This window comes from Zootoca vivipara, chromosome 9, assembly GCF_963506605.1.
Source record: "Zootoca vivipara chromosome 9, rZooViv1.1, whole genome shotgun sequence".
NCBI lineage: Eukaryota > Metazoa > Chordata > Lepidosauria > Squamata > Lacertidae > Zootoca > Zootoca vivipara.
The window spans coordinates 36,602,729-36,615,782 of NC_083284.1; the positions used below are offsets into that span (position 1 = coordinate 36,602,729).

Below are 13,054 nucleotides of genomic sequence, written 5' to 3' on the forward strand. Positions count from 1 at the left end.
AGGTCATGTGGCCAGCTTCTGGCGCAACGGAACACCGTGACGGAAGCCAGAGCACATGGAAATGCCATTTACCTTCCCGCTGAAGCGGTGCCCTATTTATCTACTTGCACTGGTTGCCCCAGACAGTGCAAGTAGACAAATGGGTCCTTAGACCAAGAACTGACTGACTGAAGCACAATTTAAATACATTTGGAAAGAAGCAGTCTCCACTCCCTCATGCCCACCCCCAGTCCAGCCATATCAATAAACTCCCAAAACTGACACAGACGCTGGCCAAATCTGCAGAGTGAGACGCCACTGGACCGGCTGCCTCCTCTATCCAACACTGAGCACTGTGGGGATTTTTGCTTCTCATTTTATCTTTTAGATCATTTACCCAAAGGTTAGTAACTCCAAGTTTCTTAACTTCAAAAACCAAAATTGTATTTTAAAGAAAAGAGCTGGTACAACATTGCTTAACATGATTACTTACACATTAATAAAGTTTAGTCACTTAAGTATTTTAAAATAATCACAGATAGATATGTAAGATAGGTATAATTGCGTAGACATGACATGTAAAATATTTCTCTACTTATTGCTTTAATAGTTGCACAGTGCCTAAAAATATTCATGAAGGATTAAGACACAGTATATTACCTAGTCACTAACAATTTTCTCATGTAATTATACATTTCAAGTTGTCAACCCATTCCTCAAAACAGAAGTGATACAAGCATCTCACAACTAATGCCATTTTAAGAGGGCAGACTGAGTCTGGCAAGGCTCACTTTATGACTGTGTGGTAGTGTGAGATAAAACTATAAATTTGATGGATTTATTAAGCAATTGAATACTCATTTTAGCATAGCTTTGCATCTCCATTTTGTGAAGGTGCCAAGTTTACTCCAAGTCTTGAAATAAGATTTATTTTACACAGTCTGCCCTGTAGATTGCAACAACTTGTGCACAGCTATTGTCTTAGAATGCTCAAAATTCCAAAAATTCCTGTAAAGCAGGTTTAGAAAGCATCTGTCCTCTAGCTCCTAATTCAAATAGCTCCATCAGTTGAAAGAGCTAAGACCGTAAAGAAAACAGCTAATTTTTCCAGTCAGGTCAGGTGCAGGTACCAGAAATGCAACAATAAACAGCCAACACAGAGTATTAGAAAGCAAACCTCCCTGATCACCACCACTAAGGGAGGAACCTCAGGCCCCAGGGCCAAATGTGCCCCACAAACCTCTCTATGTGGCCCTTGGGATCATACCAGGCCATACCACTGCCTCAACCTCACTCCAACTCCCTAGGCCTGAATGCCTTCCTCCTCCCCCGCCCCGAGTGCTTTTGCCTGAACTGAATGTGCTCTTAAACTCTGATAATTCTTCCTGCTTGCTTGAATGGAGGATAGAGAAGGGTGTGTGAGCGTGTGCAAAACATAGCCCACTGTACAAACGTAAACTTCATGTTTGTCGCTTGGCCCTCTTGCCGCCAACCACAACCACCGCTGACTTGTAACCCCCAAACGTTTGCCTAGAGGGGAATGTTGCCTGCAGGCTTAGAAAGGTTGTCTACCCCAAGCTGCAATTATATCTGGACACCTCTGCCTCAAGCTGGTTTAAGTTCAAAGAGGTATCAGTTCAGGAAAAATATTTTGAACCTGGATGTCTACATTCTAAACTCCGTGGGATATTATAAAAACCATGGGCAAGACTTGATGCAACAATTTTTTAAAAAAAGAGGGTATGTTTCCTTGGTATTCAGCTGAAAGAACCAAAAATTATTATATAATTAGACGAGGCAAAAGATATGGCGCCCTAATCAAATCTGTGTGTATATGTGTTGCTACAGCAACTGTGATGAAGTCCATGCTGCATTAGAAACATCAGCTTTTAATGTCAGCTTTTAATACTTATTCATTAATTCACTCATTCATTTAGAGCAGGCATGTCAAACCTGCGGTCCTCCAGATGTTTTGGACTACAATTTCCATCTTCCCCAACCACTGGTCCTGCTAGCTAGGGATCATGGGATTATAGGCCAAAACATCTGGAGGGCCACAGTTTGGGGATGCCTGGTTTCGATGCTGCGTTTCAAAAAGAAGAGTTCTCAGCTTGCCTACATATGATGAACTTCCTTTGAATCAGCCCTGTTTCTCATCTATTCCTGGATGGTCATCAGTGTAGTGGTCTCCTTATAAACTCTGAGGTCCTCATAATCTTTACTGTAATTTTACTGAAAGCACAGAAATTGATTTGACATATTGCTTAAAACACTAATAACCTCTGAGCAAGCTGCAACGTGTTAATTAGGGAGAAGCAGCAATAGCATTTCAGTCAAGTATTTAGCTTTGCTTCCAAACGTTAACAATTTGCTAGAAATGTATCTTTTATTTGCTTTGTCATGGACACATACAGGCAAACATTGTAGTATGAACCATTACTAGTTAAATGGCAGGCGTCAAATGGTTGTGTCTAGAAAGCAATCAAAACAGTGCCATCAGAAGCAAAGGCAAGCACCCATCTACTTTCTCAGGTTGCTTAGCTTTACAAGACTGAGAATATTAATGTCCAGAAAGACTGAGCTTAAATTCAGCTGTGCTGATTGTATTTAATATATTACAGAAGCACACACCATGAAGAAGTTTTACCCCCAAACTGAGGATAGCAATTAGGAAAGCAGACTGCTATAAATTGAGGCTGAGATTCCTACTGACACACACCAACTCAACAGCATATTGAAATCAATGAGACTGACACATGCAATTAAGTCTTGTTAATATGTGCCTGAGTGACGCAGGTGGCGCTGTGGTCTAAACCACTGAACCTAGGGCTTGCCGATCAGAAAGTCGGCAGTTCGAATCCCTGCAACAGGATGAGCTCCCGTTGTTCAGTCTCAGCTCCTGCCCACCTAGCAGTTCAAAAGCACGTCAAAGTGCAAGTAGATAAATAGGTACCGCTCCGGCGGGAAGGTAAACGGCATTTCTATGCGCTGCTCTGGTTTGCCAGAAGCGGCTTAGTCATGCTGCCCACATGACCCAGAAGCTGTACATCGGCTCCCTTGGCCAGTAAAGCGAGATCAGCGCCACAACCCCAGAGTTGTTCACAACTGGACCTAACGGGCAGGGATCCCTTTACCTTTAGGCATGTGAAGGACTAAAAATACATATTATTTGTCACATTTAAAAATTAGAGACTAAATTAGATGTATGCAAGAAAATGTGTACTGGGAGAGCACTTTTCAAGTCCACTGCAGCCTATTTGCTATATTAAAATGGTGACTTTGGTATTCACCCAGGTGTTTTTTTTAAAACTGCTATAATTGGAAAAGGCAGAAAACTCCTCACTCTAAACCAAACCAAACACATTTTCACATTTATCTCCAAAAGAACTGAAACTAATTGCAACCAAAGGTTGCTTGCAACCAAGTATCTGCTTAAGGAACATTTTCAAAATTATATTCAGTGCTAACAACTTACATAGCAAAGCCCCTCTCAATCAGGGACGAAAGATGAAGATGCAGAAAGGAGAAAAGATTGTTTGCCTTGCTTGCAGTCTATTGATTATCTCAGGCACTCTGAGAAAGGGGCTTAGTGACTGATTCCCAACTAGCTAAGAAATCAAAGATTTAACACCATTCACTCGTACAATGGAAACACTGTAAGGGGGAGAGGGTGCTTTTCTAACTGCAATATTTAAATAGCACTAATTGAAAAGCTAATGTTCAGCCAATTCTTTTTTTTTTAAAGCATTAGCTGTACTCATTAGCATGTTATGTTCAGTATATTTAAATGTAATTTTCATTAAGGATTTTTATGTATTTAACTGTATCAGTAAGTCAGTATATCATTCTTTTTTCCTGTGTAAGAGATCCGAACTAAGGCACCAATACCCACAGTCCCAGAAGTAAGCCCTACTGAATATACTGAAACATGCATCTTTTGTAAACCACTTTGAGCAGTTTTTTAAAAACACAATCAAGTTGTGTATAAATTTTATGAAATAAATAATAAATATTGAGGTTGAAATATTGAGGTTGACTCCCGAGAAGACAGAAGTACTGTTTCTGGGGGACAGGGAGCAGGCGGGTGTGGAGGACTCCCTGGTCCTGAATGGTGTAACTGTGCCCCTGAAGGACCAGGTGTGCAGCCTAGGAGTCATTTTGGACTCACAGCTGTCCATGGAGGCACAGGTTAATTCTGTGTCCAGGGCGGCTGTCTACCAGCTCCATCTGGTACGCAGGCTGAGACCCTACCTGCCCCCAGACTGTCTCGCCAGACTGGTGCATGCTCTGGTTATCTCCTGCTTGGACTACTGCAATGCGCTCTACATGGGGCTACCTTTGAAGGTGACCCGGAAACTGCAATTAATCCAGAATGCAGCAGCTAGACTGGTGACTGGGAGTGGCCGCCGGGACCACATAACACCGGTCCTGAGAGATCTACACTGGCTCCCAGTACGTTCCTGAGCATAATTCAAAGTGTTGGTGCTGACCTTTAAAGCCCTAAACGGCCTCGGTCCTGTATACCTGAAGGAGCGTCTCCACCCCCATCGTTCAGCCCAGACACTGAGATCCAGCGCCGAGGGCCTTCTGGCGGTTCCCTCATTGCGAAAAGTGAGGTTACAGGGAACCAGACAGAGGGCCTTCTCGGTAGTGGAACGCCCTGTGGAACGCCCTCCCAGCAGATGTCAAGGCAATAAGCAGCTATTTTCCTTTTAAAAGACAACTGAAGGCTGCCCTGTTTAGGGAAGTTTTTAATATTTGATGCTGCGTTGTTTTAATAATAAATATGGAGCCACCCAGAGTGGCTGGGGAGACTCAGCCGGATGGGCGGGGTACAAATAATAATAATAATAATGTTGCTGTTGCTGTTGTTGTTCCAAGTGTATAAAGCCCTAAACAACTCTGAACAATATCTGAGACATCATTGTACTCAATTTATACCTGCCCGTTCATTGCTGTTATGTATGGGGGCCTGTCTTCTGGTTCTGCGTGTGCCAGAGGTTCGTTCCATGGCAGCTTCCTTGTGGAACACACTACCCACGGAAGTTATTATACAAGCTACAGCACTGTACATATTTTCCTGGATTCTTCACATCAGAACCTTTTTTTGTAGGACAAATTGCACCAGTGTTTACATCAGTTTACAATGATGTTGCAGCAGCTTCAATAAATAAATAAATGAATGAATAAATAAATAAATATCGCTGCAGGCGTGATTCTGACTATTTTTTTGCTGGTAATCAAAACATTATCATTTTGAAAACTGAAATTAATGTTTTAAAAATTCCTCTTTTTGGCATGCTTTTTTGTGAATTGGGGTGAATGTATGTTGCGTAGTTTTTGAGCAAGATTTTTAAAATCTCATTTTTGTCAATGAATAGCAGTCACAGCCATCCCAGCTAGGTCGACCATTCACTCAGGTGTGTGAATAGGAAAGCAAGCATATTCTAAGGTACAGTAGGCTTTTGGCTACTTTTTTTGGCCCTTTTATTTCCAGGGAGTGCTGAAAGGGTGCAATTCCCTCATGTCTTCTCCCACTGAGTGATCCCTCCTCCCAGCAGACAACTCAGAGTGATGTATTCCCAGGCTTTGGTCATGGCTAAGGAGTGGCATGGCTAACATAATGGCTAACGGCGTTTCCTTGCGCTGCTCTGGTTCGCCAGAAGCGGCTTAGTCATGCTGGCCACATGACCCAGAAGCTGTACATCAGCTTCCTCGGCCAGTAAAGCGAGATAAGCGCCGCAACCCCAGAGTTGTTCGCGACTGGACCTAACGGTTAGGGGTCCTTTACCTTTTAAGGAGTGGCATAATAGCCTCCATTTAACAGTGAAAGTGGCTCTTTTCTATGTGGCAAGAAAAATCTTCTACTTGACAACTGGGAGCATGGATATTATTTTGAAAAGTCAGGCATAGGCATTATGCTTGTTAACTAGTATTCCTTGCAAAGTATTATATTTCTTAAACACGGCTAGAGGTATATAATGAAGGGGGATTATACTTTTCTTGTTTATACTGTTGTGCCAGCTTCCAGGATTTCTTCCCTTATAAGGCAGAGTTTCTACAGTCTAATCCTACATTGGAAACTATTTTCATTGTTTAAATTACATTTATTTCAACACACTTCACAGCTTTTTAAAGCAAATAAAACAGATAGATATATCAAAATGCTTAACTGCATAGATCCCTTTTCTGAGAGGAGAAGATCACCACGGGTGGTTTTCCTTTCCCTGATATGTATTCTGGTGTTAGAGGAGACTCTTGAGAGTCCCATGGACTGCAAAAAGATCAAACCTATCCATTCTGAAGGAAATCAGCCCTGAGGGCTCACTGGAAGGACAGATCCTGAAGCTGAGGCTCCAATACTTTGGCCACCTCATGAGAAGAGAAGACTCCCTGGAAAAGACCCTGATGTTGGGAAAGATGGAGGGCACAAGGAGAAGGGGACGACAGAGGATGAGATGGTTGGACAGTGTTCTCGAAGCTACCAACATGAGTCTGACCAAACTGCGGGAGGCAGTGGAAGACAGGAGTGCCTGGCGTGCTCTGGTCCATGGGGTCACAAAGAGTCGGACACAACTAAATGACTAAACAACAACAATATGTTTGCTGAATAGCAGCATAAAAACCTAGTTTCTACAAAATCCTGTTAATTGACAGAGGTAATACAGCAATAGCAAGTCTAATCTGTACACAAGCGGAAAAAAACACCTTACTATTATATTTCAGTAGTCTTTCCAATTCATGCTAGTGCTCAGGCTGCCAAACATCAATATAACCATAAAGCAAATTTTAAAAACAGACTATATATTCTGAGCTTGCTGATCAGAAGGTCGGCGGTTCGAATCCCTGTGACAGGGTGAGCTCCCGTTGCTTGGTCCCAGCTCCTGCCAACCTAGCAGTTCGAAAGCACGTCAAAATGCAAGTAGATAAATAGGAACCGCTACAGCGGGAAGGTAAACGGCGTTTCCATGTGCTGCTCTGGTTTGCCAGAAGCGGCTTTGTCATGCTGGCCACATGACCTGGAAGCTGTACGCCGGCTCCCTCGGCCAATAATGCGAGATGAGCGCGCAACCCCAGAGTCGGTCACGACTGGACCTAATGGTCAGGGGTCCCTTTACCTTTACCTTTATATATTGAATATTATTTATATCCTGCTTTCACTCTGAAAGAAGATCAGAAGCATACACCATAAACAATTTAAAAAATCAACAGAAAAAAACCCAGAAGCAAGTTAGACATAATGTCCAGCTTCTCTGACTGCAGTATTTTAAACTGCAATAAATAGAGACTGTAATATTTTAAGATACTCCCACTGGATAACTGTGTTTGCTAATCACCAGCTTTCTCAATCAATCTTAGTGTATAATGAATATTCTGCCACCCTAGTCGAGGGAACCTTAAGTAAAATAGAAAGTTGCATGTAGCACATACTTTTGAACTTCGTGACATTGACTGTGCCTCAGAAGTTTGTGCACAGCTTATAAATGGGATGTGCATAGAGATCAGCTGATTTTTTTGTGCACCTAGTATTATACATAAAAACAATTTTCTGTATATGATGTGCATCCCTTGTGTTGATATAATTGATATATTAGCTAATATTTTATTTGACACTGCTTTGGGGTTTGTAAATGTGAATATACATAATTCTAACCAGAACTGCATACTATTATCCAACTGTTAATAGTGGCATTACTGCATACCTTGGGCAACAAGAAACCATAGCTAAGGCTATAGTCCTTGGTTTGGAGTATTCATGTGCACCAAGTGGCCTAACTTCCCAGGGAAATCAATTTGATATGTATTTCTTTTATTACATTAGATACTACAGTTATAGCCCATGAGCCTATCTATCCACTCACAAAACACGCAACAGTTGGTTGCAAGGGTACGTACAACATCTTCTCTTGCATCATAAATAGTATTAGCTTAGCTAAATTCAGATCTGCATTCCTTGTGTTAACCAAGTAACAGTGCAATCCAATACATGTCATACTCAGAAGCAAGTCTCAATAGGGCTTACTCTGAGGCAAGTGAGCATAGGACTGCAGCCTAAATACTTGTGTTTGTCAGTTGCAGGCAGTTACAGAAGGACTGAATATGTTTTTTCTTTCAGTCCTATTTGTTCCAATTGACTCAGATTCAATATTTTTCCACTGGTAGAGACAAAGCGCAGAGAAGGGTCATCTGCACTGTCACAGCTTTGTCTATTGCTTACTATATTGGCTTCATTCAAAAAAGGAAGATCCTACAAGCTGTAAGACTGCCAAGGATGCAAATGTACCCAACAGAGGTATGGCTCAGAGAATTATTACTCAAACAAGAGGATTCTTATTCCTTGAAATCCAATACAAGAAAATCTCAATGAAGCAATATCTCAAAGTAATATAATTTGGACAGGATTTCCCCTCCTACTCCCATTTTATGGGCATTTGTCTATTTTAATAGATTTGTATCCCACAACTTCAAAAGCTCCCATTATATTAACAAACTGAATGAGCAAATAACATTTCTGCATTTAGTCAGGATATAAAGAGAAATATGGTGTGCAGGGTAGGAAAACCAAATGTGCTATTCTTAAATTACAGGTGTTTGCCTTCTAAAATAAACAACAACAGAAACAACAGCATAAAGATTGAAAAGAGTGCATCTACTCCAACACTTGCCACAAAGAGCAATCATCTGCATATTAATAACCATACACTCTTAGTGCCCAGAATTCACCTGGCGTAATTCCAGAGTTCAGAATTGTCACTAGTACACTCCTACTTGAGATTGTAGTTCTATCCATCTGGTCATTCACTCACACAATTACAAACCACATGAAGAAGTTAGTGGTTAGTGAAAAGCAAACGCCACATGCCCAGGTTTAGATGCTTATCTTATCTCAGAAGCAAAAAATGGATTGAGGAGGAACAAAGGGGTTGCAAGCTCCTCTGTGAAAGTCCATATGTTTGCAGAGACACAGTAAGTCATAGTTTGGCTTACTGAGTCACGCAAACAAGGCAAATGTATTTGAAACATCTTTAACACTCTTACGCACTATATAAACACAAAAAATATTATTCATTATAAAATTTTAAATTACTGGATTAAAGCATCTCTGCTTTACTCATCCCACATCTGCACCATTATAACACCTGCTACACAAGCCAATACTAATAGGCTGCTGTCTATGAGTGGGGAAGAAGCCCAGACCAGGAGATAACAATTTATGATAGAAGACAGATACAGGCAACTGAATCTAGCATGAAGCAACTCCGAAGTGGCAGCCCAGACCAGTAAAAAATATACAGTAAAGGTTTATATAAAACAAGCTTCTCAATTACACAAACTTTTAGCTGAGAATATAAAACCTAGAAAAGTTAATGTCTAAATTCTCATTACATACAAAAGAAGCAGGATTAGAAGACATTCTTGGAACCCACAACTGGATTCAAAACTAACCTTTTGGAGGAGCATGACATACTTATGTTGGGAGGTATAGCTGAACTAATAGGGTCTTTTTGCCAACCTGTGAAAGTCTGGTGGCCAGCCAACCCAATCACAACTTAGACACCAAGAACCTATTTTTTTAAAAAAATAGTTTTTATTATTTAAAATCAGCAGAACGACAAATACACACTTACGTATAAAAAGGAATAATAAGGTGGGGGAGAACCTAATTAACAGCACCTGGGCTTTGCTGATTAATCAAATCAGCACAAGGCTAATTGCACCTGGCCAAAATAAATCCTTGACAGCTGCTACTTCTAGTCTACCTGGGATCTTGGGCTTCACAGAATGAAACTTCTCAAACTTCTCTGTTCTGCAATGTTCCTGTTCCTGCATTAACCACACATCAGAATTATACACCTGTGCAGTGCTAAAATATGGAGTTATTTGTTACATTCTCTGGAGTAGGAAAAGAATGTGCATAAAGACAACATCTACTAGCCACCCATAAAGGATCATGAATGCTTGCATCTAGCATTGATATGTTCACACTCATGTCACATTCGTTCCTCCAGCTTTCAAAACCAGTGCCACAGATTATCACCTTCTACCCGCTTCAGTATCACCTTATCACTTATATTCACAGGCCTCAAACTCATTAAGGGATTTCTGCAAAACACATGATTTCGTTCCAGACAATCCCAGCTGTTAGCCACTTAAACCTGGTACTTGGGACCCTGGAATACTGTGTCATATGACATTAATCAATGCTAGATCCAAACAATTTAACTATGTCCCTGGTGCACTTTCACTAGGTTCACATATGTATAATTGAGAATATAATCTGATTTAACAACATTTTGCATATATACCTATCATTTTAAATTACATATCTATTAATACCTCTGGGCTGACTTTCAGACTCATTAGTAAACAGAATACATTTTACTTAATTATCTTCTTCTTAAGGGTTATTCAGTTCTTTACACCTCAGCTATATGTTCAGAATGCCGCCATGAAACTTGACAACTAAAGCATATATTTAAGTATATGGAGCAGGTATCATATTTTGTTCTGTCTCTGTACAACATCCGGTGGAATGCAATCTCCATCCAGACGCATTGTAAATTGTGACACAATAATAACACCTTTGCCTGTGGATGTAAACAGCCGAAAAACTACAGATAAAGAAGGTCAATCTACTTGCACAAGGAACATAAGTGTATTACAACTTGTTAGTTTCCTTTTGAGCTTTAGGAATATAATACTAGATAATGTGATAAAGCCAGCTGTCTGTATGCTCCAAAACTATCATGATCTAGTATAAAAGTTAGCCTGAATAACAGACATTTTTGAAACTTGGAATCTTATTACAATTTTCTTATGAAACAACAGAATCCTGTGAATTTATTATGTGGAAGTGTCCCCATCAAATATGCTCTCTGGGAAGTGTTTCCACACAACTACAGCCTAAATTATCAAAGGAACCGTCTGATTTGCAAGAGTAGTAATTATAGTCTATTATTTTCTTTATCATTTAAATAGACAGCAATTGTAGATATGTGTCTAGCAGAAGTATTTGTTTTTTAGAATGCAATCTGTATAAATTTTTATAAATTTTATGGAAGTCTGGAAGCAAAATGAAGGCACAAAAGTAATCACATAGACTGCCTTCATGCTCCATTACTGTACCAACCGACAGTGAGCTTTGAGTTACGTACTACTAAAGTATATGCTCTAACATGTTCCATATTTTCCACACTGTTTTTAAATCCCTCCCTTCCCCCTTTTAATTCTACTTTTCTAGTGTTAAAAGGCATGCATTTAGCAGGTTTCTGTTTGATTTATTCTTTAAGAACATATACCTTGAGAGCACTATATAAATATTTAGCAATCACCATATGCACAGCCTAGACTTCAGAGCACTTTCCCTGCATAGGCAGAACAAAGAATGCAGAGAAATTTATGGCACAAAGAAACAGGCATTTGTTTATGGCACGCACAAAAACAGTTATACCAACCAATAAATGATTAGGGAGACATGTTTGGATTCTTGTCCAAGGGCATCTTCAGAAGGCCTAGTGTTATGAAAATTTTCCAGTCACTAGGACAGGTTAGATACACCTGGAAAATATTTAAAATTGAAGATGCCAGGGTGTCTGAGCACAAGCTTTGTATGCAAAAGGTATCTGGCATTTTCATGTAGGGGTGGAATTAATGGGGACATGGTGCTGTTCAGTATAGTAGACAATTGTGTGCTAGATGGACCAAATGTTTGCTCTTGGTGCAAGGCAGCTTCCAATGTTCCTAAACAGCCCCTGTTTTGAACAACTGATATACACACCATTTAAAAAAAATTGTTATTATTATTTTTAATTTGTCACATAAATCGCTGAACAGCCGCATGAAAGTAGCCTGTGCTCCACGTTTTAAAGTATAGGGAAAGTACTTGCAAAAGGAACATAAAATGCACAACATAATTTGCAGTTGTCCCTTACCCCCACCCCCCACCTAACCAACTGTACAACCCACATTATGAGAATCATTTGCAGCAGGTGAACCTTTGACACTCCAGATGTTGTTCAACTCAAACTCCCACCAACCCAAGCCAGCATGGCCAATGGTTGGGGTGATGAGAGCTGTAGCCCAAAAACATTGTGTGAAGGGAAGAGGTAGAAGTGCAAACACGGGGATCCTGCCACCTATTCTAGGTCCCTAACCTGCTGTATCAAGCCAAAGTTAATGGCAACTTCTAGGCAGCAATCCCACGCACACTTACCTAGGAGGAAGCACCACTATTCACAGGGGAACTTGCTTATAAATAAACATGCATTGTTTTCGGTTAATAAAAATACACAGAATACATGGTATGCATTCTATGTTAATCATACTCAGAGTAGATCCATTAAAATTAATGCACATGACTAACTCAAGGCAATTAAAATCAGTGGGTCTATTCTGAGTAAACCTTAACTGGACCCCCTCCCCTTTTTCTGGCAAAACTGCACCTAAAACTGTTATCAAATTACCAGTAGAAAGTGTATGAGTTTAACTGATTCCAATATTCCCATGTTGATTTTAGAGTATACTTCAGCAAGAAATTTATCTTACCACTGTCTTCAACAGAGAAGTAGAACATGTCACTAGTTGCATTGTCACCTTCCTTCAAGACATAGCAGATCTTCATGTCATCAATATCAGCTAACAGGATAATAAAAAAGCCATGTGAGTAACTGAATCGCTACAGTGCTGACACAAAAGACTTCTCAGTAGTTTGAACTTCTAAAAGGAATATGCCCGCAAACTGCAAATGTTATTTGCAGACTTTATATTTTATTTTGGATACATAATATCCTCCTCTTCAATGCAAAATACAACACAAAAAATATATGCAAGCAACAATTCTCAAATCAAACCAACCACAAATTTAAAAACAAAACAAAAAGTGCTGAAATATGGGTATTTTTGTTTTTGCTAAAGGCTGAAACATGAAGAGAAACTTAAAAGTTACTTTTTAAAAGTGATCTTAAAACTCAAGTCCATGACTTGAGCCATTCTGTTTTTCAAAGAGCTGTTTAGATTACAATTCCAGGATTCAGTACCTTCCCTGAATGCAACCTACCTGGAATTTTACGATTGT

General features: G+C 40.0%; 1 protein-coding gene across 1 annotated transcript in view; it reads right to left on the reverse strand.

The window, feature by feature from the left end:
- The window catches only part of FREM3 (FRAS1 related extracellular matrix 3), an 87,426-nt gene that overhangs the window by 67,600 nt on the left and 6,772 nt on the right, over window positions 1-13,054 (reverse strand). Inside the window, exon 2 of the mRNA XM_035112018.2 lies at window positions 12,526-12,615. Coding sequence (XP_034967909.2) covers window positions 12,526-12,615 — 90 coding nt within the window. The remainder of the gene's footprint in view (window positions 1-12,525; window positions 12,616-13,054) is intronic.